We start from the raw sequence: 15,823 nt of genomic DNA on the forward strand, positions 1-15,823 counted from the left end.
GTATGACCTTGACCACTTAGGATGGAGTCAGGATCTTGCAGAAAGGGCAAAGAGGCCCACAAAGCAACAATGGGGACGATGATGACACCAGAAACCACAGAAAGAAATAGGGCGGGAAGGCCAGCAGAGGGGAGATCCTGGGCTCCAGCCGAAGCTGGCTGGCCCACGTGGACTGCACGGTGACCCAAGAAAATGAGCAACCACTAGTGCACCCCCTTCCCCACTCTGAGGGTGTCTACAATCAGGCAGGAAGGTGTTCTCTCCGGTACCACATTGTGGACAGTTCGAGAATCGTGGCAGGATTACCCAACTTTCCCACATTCCTAAACCCCGAGCCCCTATGCAACAGGGACTGTCTGAGTAATCTCTGCCTTTGAGCACCTGTGCAGGCCCTGAGACAGAACAGGTGGCTCAACGCTGCTGCTGGATGGACGGACAGTTAAGACACTGACCTTGTGCAAGTCCCTTTCCCAGATTCTCTGTTGCCGTGAACCTCAGAAAAACTCCCTCCCTGCGACATCGCCGGAGCCGGGCCTCGGAGGCTAGGTGCCCCCCACAGCCAGCCTCTCTTAAGAGCCATGTTGTGATGATCGAAGCAACAAGATCTTGTGTGTGAAAGGATTTTACACAATTCCACAGTGACAAATATTGTGTTACTGTGCACGGCAGCTGGGGTCGTACAGGGTCAAGCTCCGTGGAGGTTTATCTTTGGTGAGGAAGCAGCCCTGTGCAAGTAACCTTCCACCTGTACCAGGGAAGGAATGAAGGCTCATATCAACCCCTCTGAAAAATAATCCCTGGGCCCTCCCAAATCTATGGTCCTCTGGGGTCATGCTGTTGCTGCCCAGGGGCTACCAGCCTGAATCACTGAAGCCTCAAGTCAGGAACCCAGACACCACCTAGATGCATCAGGTGTTTCAAACCCTCTGGGGGCCCAGAAGCGTCTCTGTTCAGAAACCACAGGTTTGTGAGTTTCACGCACACAAGCAAACACAGACGAAGTTTCAACCTTTTTATTCAAAGCAGCTTCTCACAATGTATAAATACTGCATATTAGCACACATGAAAAATACAACTTCTAAGGCACCCAGAAATGTGTTCATACACGTTACAGGACCATTCACAAAGAGAGTGTACAATTTGCTCTAGACAGTCAGCATTTGATAAGTCAGAAGATTATTATCCCTCAGGACTGCACCCAGTCTCGGGAAATATTTACAACGCAGTGAGAAAGGGTCAGTTGTACCTGCTTTTATGATTCTATGAAGTACTCATACTTACAAATATTCAGAACTAGTTAAAGACTCTCCCATGATAACCTGGCAAAATAAAACAAGTAGCCTAATTTTCAAAGGTCTCCTTGGATTTTGGTGTGTGTGCGACACCCACGATCAAATCACACACTCCTAGGGTGGGCTGGGTAAGTTTTTGGTAGCCTGCTTCATTATCAGAAGTTTGGTAATAAGCCTTACCACTAGAATACCACTTCTTCAGCATCCATCATTTCTCAACCAGTTAATGGACTGGTGACTTTATCATGAATGAAAAAATGGAGCATCCCTTGGTGTGAGAACGGAGGGAAATCCTTCTCATGCCAAACAGGAATTGGAATGGGTCAATGAAGAACAAAAGGAGGTGGAAATTTAGCAATGGCAGGATGCTGCTCAGTGTAGACGCATTTTTAAAAACTCACACTGGAGGTTCCTACTCAGATGGAGCAGTCTACACTGGTCAGATCAGCTGGAAGAATGCCAGGCCTCCACCTTTTATGATATGGATAAAGGCTGGGACTGCACAGCAGAAACACCCACCTGAGACGGTGAGTTTCAATCTGAGAAACTCCTCTTTCAGAGCCTTCTCAAGGTGATAATAAATCCCTCTGCGTAGCCAGCCAGGTTGGTGGAAGTGAGCTGCTTCTCTGTGCCAGAAAGCACGCACACCTCTGTCTGGATGTGCCTACAGTCTATGAAACACGTGCTTTGTTGGATTAATGGAATTCTTTGGTCCTTGGTTTTATGAAAGGCAATATTTTCACAATCCTGTCAACGTGGACATCAGCAAATGACTTCCAGCTGGGACTAATGGCACAGGGACAAACTTAATACCAGATGGAACACTCTACACCCTCCAAACTTCCCGGAGTCCCCTGAATGCGCGAGCTCCAGCATCAGGTCAGGTGCTGGGCCAATGAGGCATGGTCAACCAGGAGAGACACTAGCTGAGGCTTCAGATCTGACATCCCTTCTTCGGACTGCCGCACACACTGCAAACACGGGAAGGAAATCTCCACCCTGATGACAGACTTTATGAACGCTTACGAGAGATGCACTCAATAACTTGACGTTTAGCCATACGAGAGCCCTGGTCTCCAGTCATCTTTAAAGCCTTAGTAAGGAGAATCAGTTGGTAGCTAGGGAAGCGTGGCCAACCGAAAGGAATCATAATTAAAAAAAAAAATTTAAGTCCAAACTCTAGATGGTTTTATTAGATCCCAGACACAGTGGATGGACCACCAATGAGCTCTATGACTTAGACTCCACTAACACAGCCCCGGGTGGACGGACTCAGCTGACGTGAGGTTCTTCATCTAGTTTGCCTTTGCCCTGCTTAACTCAGGTCTGAGTATGGCTTCACACACATAGTTCATGGAAAAGACACTCAGGACACGTGGGAATGCTGAATACGTAACTGAAATCGACTTCAGATTGTCTACACAGTAAGACTCACATGTAAACTTTGTTAACATCTCTCAAGGAGTGCTGACCTCAGCCAGGCTGGACGGTTCCAGGTCACCCACGAGGGATCTGGGGTCAACCGCCAAGGTCAGGAGCAGGAAATGCCGTTTGTTCAGAACAAATGATGAACCAGCAGCCCTCCCTGTGACCATGTCTAAACCATGTGAATAGTACGAAGGGTGCTCCGGAAAACCTGTCCTTGGTCCATTCATATGGCCGAGGACAATCACCAAGCTGCCTATCTGGTTCCTGCCGCCATCAGCTCAACCAAACTCTTCACGTTAGCCATGACTTACAGACTACGTTGAGTCCGTCAACATGGCTTACGTTGCTTGGAAGAAACAACAACCCGTATTACCCTTTTTTTTCTTTTTTCTTTTTTTTTTCTTTTTTCTTTTCTTTCTTTTTTTTTTTTTTTTTTTTTTTTTGCAACAAGCTTAAGGCTCTGTTCACAGACTCCATCAACTGCCACACAGTGAGACTTTATGGGGAGGTCCTAAACTACATATGTTGCAAAGGTTGGAAAATTGACTGATCCTAATGGTAAGGCTTATCCACAAATTCAATACGTTTTCAAATTATACTTCAAACTCAATTACTCTGAGAAAAAGAAAACTAACCTGCTCCCCAACAATATAAGAGCAGTAGATTCTAATGAAAAAAAAAAATAAAAGAAAACCATTGGCACCAAACCAGTATGCTATTTTTTGAAAGAACAAGTGATATTAATGGAAAAGATTGCCTAAAACGCATATCCTAACTTATCACAGAAATATAAAAGTTTATATTCTGAAAATATATACTGTATTAAAGTCTGTAAGCATTTCAACCAAAATTTGCAGAAATAACTGAGCAACACTTATCTACAACAAAAATATACATGCAAGACAACCCCCAAATGGTTTCCCTTAAATATCTACAAAGGCAAAGTGTAGATTTTTAAAGATTATACAAAACCATTTACAGAGAATAAAATAAAATACTTAAGAAATCTCATTTAGAGTCTTAAATACTGTGTATATTAGTGAGAGTGTCTAAACTAATATGTACAACAGATCTGAGTGTCTGAATACAGAAACACAGAAGAGAAGCAATTCTGCATTTTAAATATTCACTTAGGAAGATTTGAAGATGTTTCTGTTTGTTTCTCTTAAAAAAATTTCCACAGAAACTAGATCGGAAAATTGCATGAATGTGACTCAATTTCAAATTAAAAAAAGTTTACAAAATCTTTTAAACCAACAATTAATGGGAAATGCAATTCAGCATTCAGTCGAGGCTTTTTTTAAATGTGGATATTTGGAGCTTCAGTTGCATTGATCAGAGTCCATTTTGATCATTATTTTTCCATCCTTATACTAAACTTCATATGGAAGAAACATATTATCATGCTTTAGAGAGAACATTTCCTAGTTTAATCTATACCGAACAAGTATAACATTTTAAACCAATTCTCTACTACCTTCTCAGAGCTATCCGATTCTGTTCTTAGAGGGTAATTCGTGATGGTTTTTGCCCACAGACATTATTTAAAAGCAGGAAGGGACACGTGGGTACATCGGCATCCATGTGCGGTTTCCACGTTGGCAACGTTTGCAGAGTCCTCTTGGAACGGGACTGCTAACTGCAGTGGCCCCATCACAGGAGGCTGGGTACTAATCACGCGGGGCTGGAGCAGAGAGGGGAGGGGAAGTCTACTGCGTGGCCCGCAGGATGCAAAGGGTGGGTTCCCTACAAGGCTCCTCGACTGAAGAAGTACCCTCACTTGCCACCCACAGCGGTTCTCCCAACCCCAAGCCAAGACCAGGCAGCTCCTCACAGACATGCCCGGGCTCTGGGAAGGGACAGACATAGGGTGGGGGTGGAGGCAAAGCAGGGTAAAGAGAGGGGAGAAGGGATCCTATGGGGGGAGAGAAGGTGCTGTAACCAAAGATAAAAAGTGAAAGCCTGAGCCCCCTGTCTAGAGAAAGTTCTTAGGGTAAACCCGGACACATGCACAGGTCTGGCATTTTCCATCCCACGTCAGGTTGCTAAAAGTGACCAGGATTTCATTTCCATATTATCAAAACCACCATCCATAAAGTCGAGAATTCAGCAATGCAAGCCACCCTGCAGCCAGCGCATCTCACCTACTTTTGCCCAATCTGTGGAACACCCTCCTTGAATCAACTGTATAGAAACAACCAAGACACAGACCATCTTTCAAAACACCTCCTGTTATACCCAGCACCTACAAATGCACAGCAGGAGTTCTACCCTACTAACGGTTTCACATTCTTACCCTATCGTCAGAAGTCCTTCCAGTGGGGAAGGGTCCTGAGGAGAGGGCCCTTCAATAGAGAGAACCAAGGCCATCTTTGGGATCACATCCAGAGGAACTTCACACTCACTGTCTACAGGACCATGTTTCTAGCCTTAGTGTGGACACTCATCCCGCTCTAAAACACAAGGCAGACCGAAACCTGAGGCAACAGCCTCCATGTTCTCAGCAGGGCTCCCCTCCCCACACCACGCTCAGCGAGCGCTCCCTGCTCCACTCACTGCCTCCAACAAGGGCCAGGACAGCCTGGTGACCGCAGAGGGAAAGAGAAGATGAGGGAGGCAAGGAGGCCTCTGAGAATACTCAGGGGTTGTGACGGACAAGGACAAATCCCACCACTCTGAGAACCTAACTGGCCCACAGAAGGGTGAAGCCTTGTGCAGAACACGTGCCTGTCTTTCTCTGCTCCAGACCTGAGGCCTACCTTTCTCTTCATCAACCCAAACCCAAACCAACTCCCACCCCTTCTCTGTAGCTGATCCATGGACTTCGGGATGATGGTCTAAATTCAGATGCTGGGGTCCCCATGCAGCCCAGGGACCCTGGGACAGGAGACTTCATCCCTGGTTATTTCTCCCTGATGTAAGTAAACAGCTAGAAAAAAGATCGTCTGCGCTTCTAAACACGAAATGATTCAGACCTACTGACGGCTCAACAGAGTGGGAGCTCTTCCCCCACCTCCCCTGGAAGGCCAAACCCAGACAACACGGTCCACACGGAAGAAGTGGACTCTGAAATCCAAGTTCAGTTGTTTGCCCCAAAGACAAAAGGCTCACTCTAGATAATATGCAATCTCTAGGCAGGGCCCATTAGCTCTTCCTGACGTCACGAATTAGGGGCTGGGTATGCCTCAGTACCATTCAGGCTGGAGGCCCCTTTATCTCCTTCAAGGCAGCAGAGTGAAGAGAAAACTCTCCCATAATTTCTCCTAAGAACAGAGATTCAATTATTACAGCTGAAAACCATTTTGCATAAAGAGGATCTGGTGCAGAGCTATTCCTTTTATCCACGGGGATCCTTCCATTTACATCTCTCCGAATTTTATTTCTGCGTGGTTCATTGCTAGAATGCACCGAACGGCATGAACCTTGTATGGGATTTGGTCCAGGGCAGTATGAAAATAATATCTGTGTCAACGACAGATACCATAATATATAAACAAAAATAAATAAATTAAATAAGTTTGATTAAAGAAAAAATTTCCTAGTAGTTCATGTTTTTGTAAAACTAGCTTTACATATAATACACATAAATTATCAGAATTTCCACTTACATTGTTTTAAAAATATATATTTAACAAAACATTCCTAAACATACAATATCTGGGTTTGCAAATCACTCAATTGGGTTTTAAGACCAAGCCCTAAAAGTCACACAGATTTGCATCAGAGAGAAGACTGAGGCTGGCTCTACACAACTGTTTTGCTCAGCGGTCTGGAAATTCCCTAAGACTGATCGTCCCCTGTCACCGGATCTGCACTTAACCAGAGAGAGCCACAGCCAAGTCTCCAAAGCAGAGGCACTGTGTAGACACAGCCTGAGTCAGAAGGATGGGGAAAACTGGTCTCCCCCTTCCTGGACCAGGATGGTGCATTTCAGCGAGTGGGGAGAGGACAACAGTATCTGGCAGAGGCCTGGGAAGATATAGCCCTCGATAGCTCTCTGGCCAGTGGAGGGGCGGGGAGGGGGAGGGGGAGGTGGGGGGGCATGGAGGAAGCCGAGTATGCTGCGTTTCCCATCTGTTATACAAAATCAAACCAATGCAGATCAACCAAAGGACAGGAGGAAATGGACACAAGAGAGCCACCCTGACAAACTCCTTAGCCGACGCACGCCGTGCCCAGATTTCTGAAGCACAGGGCAAAGCTGGAAGTCAGGTGCCCTCGTGCGCTGGGGCAGGCGGGCTGGGGCTCTTCAGACTTCATAAATTTTGTCCTGCAGGTAGCTGAACAGGGAATCCAGGCCCTTGGAGGAGCTCCAGAGCTGCTTGAGCATGAGGCATTCTTTCTCGTTCACATCTTCAAGCACAGACTTCAGGAAGCTCCGCACGAGGCATTTTGACTCTTCCAACACCTGAAGGGAAACGCATAAGCCTCGTTAGCCGGCACCAGGGACTGTGCTCCGGAAGAACGTACTCAGCCTAGGAGGCACCAGTTAACCTTCCGATGTCCAAAGCCAGAGGAGACTGCCTGCTGCCTGCCGTCCAGAACTTCCCAGGCCCATGTCCCCAGCAATGCCAGGAATGGGCTCCAGGCGTGCCAAGGCGATGAGCCCTCGGTCCCTGGAATGGCGCAGTGGGGCCTGTGTTACCCCCGACCGCAAGAGCTCTGTCCTGGACCCAAGGGTGACATAAGCTCAGTATCATTTTCTATAGGTGTCATGAGAAAGTTTGGGAAATACCCACTTTCACCTCCAGTGCTTCACTCTGATTATCTGTGCAACGGTGACAATGATGCCTAATTTAAGGATGGTTGGCATCACAGAGGAGGATAACGAATGGATGGCTGTCAGAGTATCCAGAGGACTCACCCCACCCGGGAGCGTCTCTTATTTAGCTTTAGGAGTAAGAGCAGCAGCAAGAATACTAGCAATCATTGTAGTAATGAGTAGTAATAATTGCAATAATTGTAGTGATGTGTAGCAACAGTGATGACAATAGTAATAATGCTACAGTATTAGAGTAGCGGTAACAGTGGGGATGTTAGCAATGTCATAGTGAGGATGGTAGTGGCGGTGATGATACTATAGTATCATGGTAGTAACACGGCGACAATAGCAGCGATATTGGGAGTATGGTAGTAATAACGGTAGTAATAGTAAAAATCATCACAGTCATGAGTAATAGCAATCCTAACCGATCACAGTAATAATGGCAATGCTATCAGAAGTATGTATGAGAAGTGTTTTCCCTGCTTTCTTTCATTTCGTCCTCACGATAACTCCATAAAGAGGTAGCATCTTTATCTCCACATTACGATGCAGGACCTGAGCTCTGTAGAGTCAAGGTGCCTGAGCTGCGGGGCGCACACGGCCTGCAGACGCCGGCTGACCGGGGTGGGCCGTGCTGCTGCCTCGCTCTGGCGCAGGGACTGAGGGGGACTGAGGCGCCCAAGCGTCCTTCATCCTTCCGTGGCCTCCACCCTTCTCTGCAGACATCAAAGCTTTGCTGCACACTCTCCCACAGTGCTTTCAAACAGAAAAAGCAGGACAAGGGCTCCCTTGCTCAAGCGGGCTGGAACGAAGCTGGGATCTTCCTACTCGGCCTGGGCTGGAGGCTAAGGGGAGTGCGAATGGGCTGCAGACCGAGGCCGCCTCCCGCCTCACAAGAGTTCCCCTGAAGAACACCGTCTCCTAGGTCGCAGAGCAGTCCTTTCCCGAGCAACTCACCCCAAAGCTCCTGAATTCACAACTGTTGCCAGGAGAGATTTCCTTGTAGCATTTCTTCAACAGTTCGCCCGCCTGAGTACCTCTACTGCCCAAAGACCAGATTCCACGATGGAGCTTTGCGGTCTCTCTCCTACCTTCCTTTTCAACTTTAACGGCCCTCACATACCCCCTGAACCTCCTTCCACCACCATGAGCCGCTGCCTGAACTCCACAGGGGTTTTCGCACTCGTGTGCCCTCACTCACACCACTTCCTCTGCTTAGAATTTCTACGTGCTTCTCCGTGCAGCTGATCCTAGGCTCATCAACCATCCCTGTTTGCCCAGGACCATGGGGATTCCTGAGACATGGGATTTCCAGTGCTAAAACCAGGACAGCCCCAAGCAAAGTGGGATGAGTGGGTCACAGCAGTTATCAGGAAGATTAAAAGACAATCCGCATCAGAGATTAGCAGAGTGCATGGCCCATAATACATGTTCACCAACGATGCAGGACCGTCACCAGTCCATCACCATCACTGGCACTGTCAGGCTTCCAGGGAGCAGAGTTTACACACAGTAGGTGCCCAATCAAGACTGATGAGGCAAATCGGGAGAGGCATGGCAGCTGGGACAGGGGGGAGGGGGAGAGGCATGCAGCCAGGATGTTGGGGGCGGGGTGTTTCGCACAGACAGAGAGAAGGAAGAGACACTCAGGGGTCTGACCCCATAAATCTAACCCAGCACCTCCCTGACTCCGAAGCACTCCAAGGCCCAACCCCACCCCAACCGTATTCTCCCAAATCACCTTTCTCATTTCCTGGACTGGCCCTGTGGCTCCAGGAGCAGCCTTTGCTCCACCTTTCCACAGGATATTTCCATACTGTGCTCAGAGTGACTTTTATGAGATAAAATCGACACTTAATTAAAATCCGGCTCCTCTGCAGAGGTGTTATTTATTTGTCTATTTTTCATTGTGTCTTCAGAGTCAAACGGCGACGTTTAAGAGTGCCACACACTCGGTGGGTAAAAGAAATGAGACATGAGGACGGCGTGTACTGGCTTCTCTCATCTCCAGGACGGTTTAACACCCTTCGTCCTTATGTGCCTTTGTTTCTCATATTCTTTGAAAACTACACATGTTTTGTGCTTCTGTGTGTGTCTAGGACTTTCTTTTAAGGCAACGCGCTCTACCCCAGGGTATAAATCTCTTCTGTGAGGTTTTTAGACTGCACATGATGGAGAATCTCTAAGAATGCTGACTGTCTGTCCCCGGATGCAAGCTCTCGACCCCAAGAGAAGGCATTTATGGTTTTATACACATAGACACCCTGCATGACCTTTGGCAAGTCAGTGAGTCCCTCTCAGCCTCATCACCCTCATCTGTAAAATGGGTCTGTTACAAGGACAAGCACACAAAGACACAGGAACTCACCACGGCGCTGCAGGAGGCCATCTCCTTGACCCGCAGCATGACCTCCTGGCTGAATGTGGTTGGCCAGAAGACCTGGGACACAAGTCCCCTGCTGCACGCCTCCTGGGCGGTGAGCTTCCGCCCACAGAACAGCATCTCGTTGGCCTGAAAAAAGCAAAGGCAGGGGAAGGCTGAGAGCCCAGGGTGCCTCCCATGTCTAGTAGCGAGGCCTGGGCTTGACGGGTACCACTGTCCTGGTTCTCTACAGCACGGCTCTCAGCCGGGGGCGGGGGGGGGGTCAGATAAGCTTTGGGAACGACGTGCAAACATCTGCATCTGTGTGCATCTTTCTGACCAGAGAGTCCACACTTTTCCTGAAATTCCCAAAGGAAGCCACGTACTGACTGTGGGTTCGTCTGCCCGACACCCCTCCCCACATCTGGCAGCAGACCCACAGGAGTGAGCACGCACCTGGGGCGGGGTACAGCCCAGTGCTGACACCCCAGCCATGATGACTGGTCCACGGAGGAACAGGTGTGTGCCCCGCGTAATAAATTTCTCCGAGAGGTTTCCTGGTGAGAGGCGATGGGAGAGACTCTCTCTCCCTCCCCAGTTGCATGAGAAAGTCAAGGAGCCCATGGCCACCCACTGCTGTGTCCCCAATCTTTGGAGAGATGGGTCCATAAAGAAAGGAGGGATGAAGAACAACAGGCCTGACTGAGCTGGGATTCCTGGATCCCAGCACCCCCACAGAAGGCTCCACTTCTGCATATGCAAATTATGGCAGCCACTGCATTCTTTTCTTCCTGCTTTAAGCCAGTTAAAAGTGTCTCCATCACTGGCAGCCAGGAAGTCCTACATAATCCCATCGTACCAACGCAGACAGGCGCATGTCTCCTGCTGGCCCAGGGCTGTACATACCTCTGCCCAGTTGCGAAGGGTGAAAAGCATCCTCCCCACCTGACCACCTCCCTCCCCACCTTCTGTGGTTCCCTCCACACCCTACTCCCCAAAGAATTTCCTTTTGCTTTGCACTTCACAGCTGTCATAAACATCCTGGGAGGCACCTGATGGATAAGGTCCTAGGCACAGACAGTGCAGTGTTTCACCACTAAAACTTACCAAGTGACTCTCCCGCTGATAATTAGGGTGTAATGGTCACCACCATGTGATGGGGTCCCTATCTCTTTCAGGATAAATCCCCACCACCTTCACGCAGCAGACAATCCCTTCCCTGACCTGCCATCCATCTGCCTGCTCCTATATGCTGAGCCGTTCTTGGATCGATGTGGAAACGCCAGGCTCTCTTGGCTGCTGGATCTCTGCGCGTGTTTTCTCCTTTGTTCTGGTTGTCACTGATGGGTCATGATGACCCAAGGGCCAATCTTTCATGCCAGAGTAGAGAAATTTATCAGGTTGGTAATGAGCCTACCGCATGCACTTGGTTAGAGGTTTGAAGACAAATCTCTGTCCTTATACTTATTTAGAAACACCTCTGTCTCGGGAAGGAGAAATGAAAGGAAGGAACGCTAGAGAAGGAGCCCAACAGGACACGGTCGGGAAGAACATGTCTCAGTCAGCAACATTCTTGGAGTCTCAGAAATGATTGAAATAAAAGAGAGACAGAAAGAGATAAGACTGTACAATGTTCACATTTTTGCAACCACAAAGGACAGGGAGGAATGGAAGTGGCACTGACTTTGGGCAGAGCATGGTGGCCGAGATCAAAAGGGAAAGTGTTTGCTTCCTGGGCTCCCTGCCTGCCTCATTCTTCTGCCACTGGTGAGACTGTGAACGGCCTCAAGCAGACCCAGCCACAAGTCCCTGAATCTGAATGGCCTCCCTGATCCCACCTGCTGGCCCTGCTGCATAGACGAGGAGGTGCCAGTGGGTGTGGGGCTGCTGGTGGTCTCCACTGATCTTGTATTTTCTCTTCCTGTTTCATGCCACCATCAAAGAGTGACAAGCCCACACAGAAGGGGTAGAATGCAGGTTCTCATCCTTCCAGACTCACTAGGGTGGTGCCCCTGCCGGGAGCTTTCTATAACGACCCCTGAACCTTCCCACAGTCCAGCAGTAGGGCCACTGGCATAGTTTCCCCCTCCCCAGGTGGGAAGGCCAAGGTTTATAGGATCAGAACAGACGAAAACACAGACTTCAGGATCAGACACCCTTGTTCTGCCTTCTGCTTTGCCCTGGGACCCTATGCAAATCTCTTTACTTCTCTGAGTCTGTTTATTCATCTCTAAAGTGGGTACCAGTTAGCACCTGTGAGGATCCAATGAGATAACAAAAGAGCAGGGAAACACCATGCCAGCCATGCGTCAGCGCCCACAGACGGCATTATCAAGGATGGAGCCTCCATGTTACTCATCCTTGTATTCCTAGGCAGGTAAGGCAATGCCTGGGGCCTTCTGGAAGCTCACTTAGGTTTGTGGGCTCAAAGGAGCAACACCTGCCAGAATTTCACCTCAACTCTCCATGCCTCAGTTTATCTGTAAAACGGAGAGCAATAGGACCTACTTTTGCAGGTGCTCAGAAGAGTGAATGAGGCCATCTCGTGGAAAGTGACCAGTAAAGTGGCCGGCACATAGGAGGTGATCAGTGCAAGCTTAGAGACTCTTGCTGGGCCAACCCACTCAGTCCTTGGTCATCAGAGTGCCCATTTGGTTTTAGTGTATAATGCATCACAGGGGACATATTTTTCAGAATGGGAATCACAAAGAGACAGCAGAGAGCGTCATCCCCATGCAGAATCTCAGTACCAGCAACACTTTAGTGAGGACCCACTCATCCCGGGTGCGGCTGGCACCTGAGGTTTCACCCACGGACCTCAGCCCGGGGTGCGGTGAAGGAGAATCTCAGGAATCCTAAGGGTGGAAGAGGTACTGAATTCAGTCTGCTGTGTCAGGAAAGCAGGTGGTGAGTGTGCTGAGCCCACAGGCCTTCAGGGTCACCTGGGAGTTACCTTTTGGAGTTGGGGGATGTGAACATCAAGGCCAGAGACCAAACAGGAAACAGGACAAGAAGGGCTGGGTCATTAAAACACTGAGCTTTGCCAGAGAGCTCAAACTCAAACCAGAAGATAAATTATTAGAGGGCCACGGAGAAGTCTGGAATGACGAGGGTGGTGGAAAGAGTTTCCAGGAGCATCTGCCACAGCAGAGCGAGCAAACAATGTTAGAGCTGACCACAGGCCCACTGGGTTCAACACAGGAGGTCACAGGTGTCCCTTGCAATAGAATGTGGCAGGTTTCTTCAATATTAGAGCGCCTACATCCACACATGTGGGTGCTGGGACTTTCTAGAACTGGTCTGGAAGAGGCACGAGATCTGCTTACTCCCCTTCTCAGAGGGACAAGCTGTTACAAAGGGATGCAAATTGATTTCAGACAATACTGTCTTTCAGAGAGCCCCCAATTGCAGACTCATTCCTCGGGTGTGGGTCCTATTTTATGACCTACTGGTTAAGAGCACAGACTCTGAAACCTGATAATCTGTGATCTGATCCCACGACTGCCACTCCCACTGTGTGACCCTGGACAACTCACCCTCTCTGAGCCTCAGTCTCCAATCTGTCAGGTGGGGATAACAACTGTCCTACCTTACCGGGTTGTAGGAGGATGTCCTGAGTTAACAGCTCTCAAGCACTGGTGTGCTTTCTAAGTGGCCCCTGACCACACCTGCCTCTGCTGGTGCAGAATCTGACTGTGGCCCCCAAGTACTCCATCACTTGCTCACACACCACTGACGGCTTACCAAAACGTGACACGGCTGTTCCTTAACTTCTCCAGTTTAGCTTGCCATCTGTGTGATGGAGACCATAACACAGGTTCTCCAGGGGGCACTGTCTGTGATTACCAAATCCCTTCCTGCTTTTGGAACATGTGGCAAGACTACATTTCCCAGCCTCCCTTGCAGGTGGGTGTGGCTACACCACTGAATCCTGGCCAGTGAAATGTGAGGAGAGGTGAAGATGCCCCTTGCAGGCCTGGCCCACGAAAACCTCCAGGCTCTCTCCACATGTCCACTGGCCAGAAGCAAAGGTAGGTCTACTAGACGGAAGCGCCTGGGCCCCCAGTCAGTGTGGACAGCTACTTCATCTACATTTTACTGTGGCAGGAATGAGAAAGAAATGTTTGCGGTTTGGACCCTAGGATTGCAGGATTATTTGTTACAGCACACAGCCCACTCTAATACATGCTCTTATCAGGTTGTTGTGAAGAATGAGATAATGTAAGCAAAGTGCGTGGGCAAGCGAAATGAACTTAGTTTAGTTAGCTTAAACTACTATGTGCTTTAACTAGTTAAGTGCTTAATTAAGTGAACTAACTGAATTAACTTAGGTGAACAAAGTACATGTTTGATAAGCGAATGTCCCCATCGTCCTCTCGACCCTGGGCCTCACCTGCCGCTGGCATCAGGCACCAGTGGCTGAAGGCTCCAAGATGAGCCTAAGCTCATTCCCGCTCCTCTGGGGAGGCAGACGAGGCAGAGACACTCGGCATATTTTACAGAGTGGGTGCACCCCTGGGTTCCGTATTCATAGGAAGGGCCATACCCTAAATCCAGGACAGAGAAGGGGTCTTGTTGGGACCCAGAGCCGCTTATCCCAGAGAGGGATCTTGCCCGAGGAACACGGGGACTTACCAGTGCGACGCCCAGGATCTGGGGGAAGGTGTATGAGGAGCAGCCAGCGGGCGTGAGGCGGATGGTGGCATAGGGGGTCTGAAACCAGGCTTTCTCGCTGGCCCACACGATGTCGCAGAGGGGCAGGATGGAGGCACCCAGGCCCAGGGCAGGCCCATTGATCGCGACCACAATAGGCTTCTTAAACTGGATGAAGGCCTTCACAAAGTCCCTGGGAGAAAAAAGAAGACCCTCTTTAACAGGTGGGCAGGCTGCCAAGACCTGTTCGACACCCTTTAACCTGCGGAGGCTGAAATAAGCTTCCCTGGTGCTGTGAAGCACCCTCAGGTCGTCAGAGGGAGGTAGGTGCCAGGCAAGCGTCTCATTCTCCTGAACACCGAGCCACTGAGCTGCAGTCACAAGCACAGCACATTCAGTGGTCGGTGGCACATTTTCAGAAAGAAATTCGTGGGGTGACCACATGTCCCACTTTGCCCAGATGGTCCTGGGTCATGGCCATGGTCCCAGCCCTGAACCAGTTACCATTCCCTGGATATTGACAAATTGTAACCATCCTAAGGAAGACAACCTGAACATCAAGGTTCAGAACCAGAAAGAAAACAAAAACGAGGGCATTACAAGGAGGCATATTTGAACGCAAGGAGAGAATGTTCTAACAGCACTGGCCGAAGGTGGAATGGCTGGTGTTGGGAGGTATGAACTCCTCATTATTGGATGTATTCCAATTTTGGCTGGATGACCACTTTAGGTGATGTTATAGAGGGAATTCAAGCTTCAGATGGTGGGCACAGGTGATGTTTAACCTTTCTTTTAATCCTAAGATTGTTTGATTCTGAATCACCCACAGGGATGCCAGATTCATCAAGGGTGGTTCTAGAATGCTGACAAGGATCCGCATATTGTGGTGGCTTCAACCAAAACTGGGGAAGGACACTGAGCTCCCTGGAGGCATGAGGCATCTGGGATCATGGCTCTGGGATTAGTATACATTTTATTCCCCTCCCCTTCCTCATCGAGCAAAGTTCCAACGTGGATCTGTACATATTAAGCAGAGCCAACTCTACTTTCTTTGCCCTAGAATACTCTTTGCCTCTTCCACAGCTGCTCTGTAAGATCCATAAATGTTAATACTCATCTGGACATGGAGAAAAGATCCAAGACATCTAGTAAAACCTGCATCCTTCGTTATTCTCAGGTGGAAGACTGGAAACTACCAAGAACTCACAAGAATAAAATCCATACTCCTGACCGTGACCTTGGTCTGCTTCTGCTTACTTCCCCAGGCTCATTTCTTGTCTCCCTCAAGCCTGCTCACAGTACATGGCCTGCCTGGGCCTTCTG

General features: G+C 48.9%; 1 protein-coding gene across 1 annotated transcript in view; it reads right to left on the reverse strand.

Moving 5' to 3' along the window:
- Positions 1-999: 999 nt before the first annotated feature.
- CDYL2 (chromodomain Y like 2) overlaps positions 1,000-15,823 on the reverse strand; it is a 166,830-nt gene continuing 152,006 nt past the window's right edge. Inside the window, exons 5-7 of the mRNA XM_048223626.2 lie at positions 14,483-14,693; positions 9,854-9,997; positions 1,000-7,128 (exon numbers count right to left, since the gene is read on the reverse strand). Coding sequence (XP_048079583.1) covers positions 6,970-7,128; positions 9,854-9,997; positions 14,483-14,693 — 514 coding nt within the window. The 3' untranslated portion in view covers positions 1,000-6,969. The remainder of the gene's footprint in view (positions 7,129-9,853; positions 9,998-14,482; positions 14,694-15,823) is intronic.

Source organism: Ursus arctos, unplaced genomic scaffold (assembly GCF_023065955.2).
Source record: "Ursus arctos isolate Adak ecotype North America unplaced genomic scaffold, UrsArc2.0 scaffold_19, whole genome shotgun sequence".
Classification (NCBI taxonomy): domain Eukaryota; kingdom Metazoa; phylum Chordata; class Mammalia; order Carnivora; family Ursidae; genus Ursus; species Ursus arctos.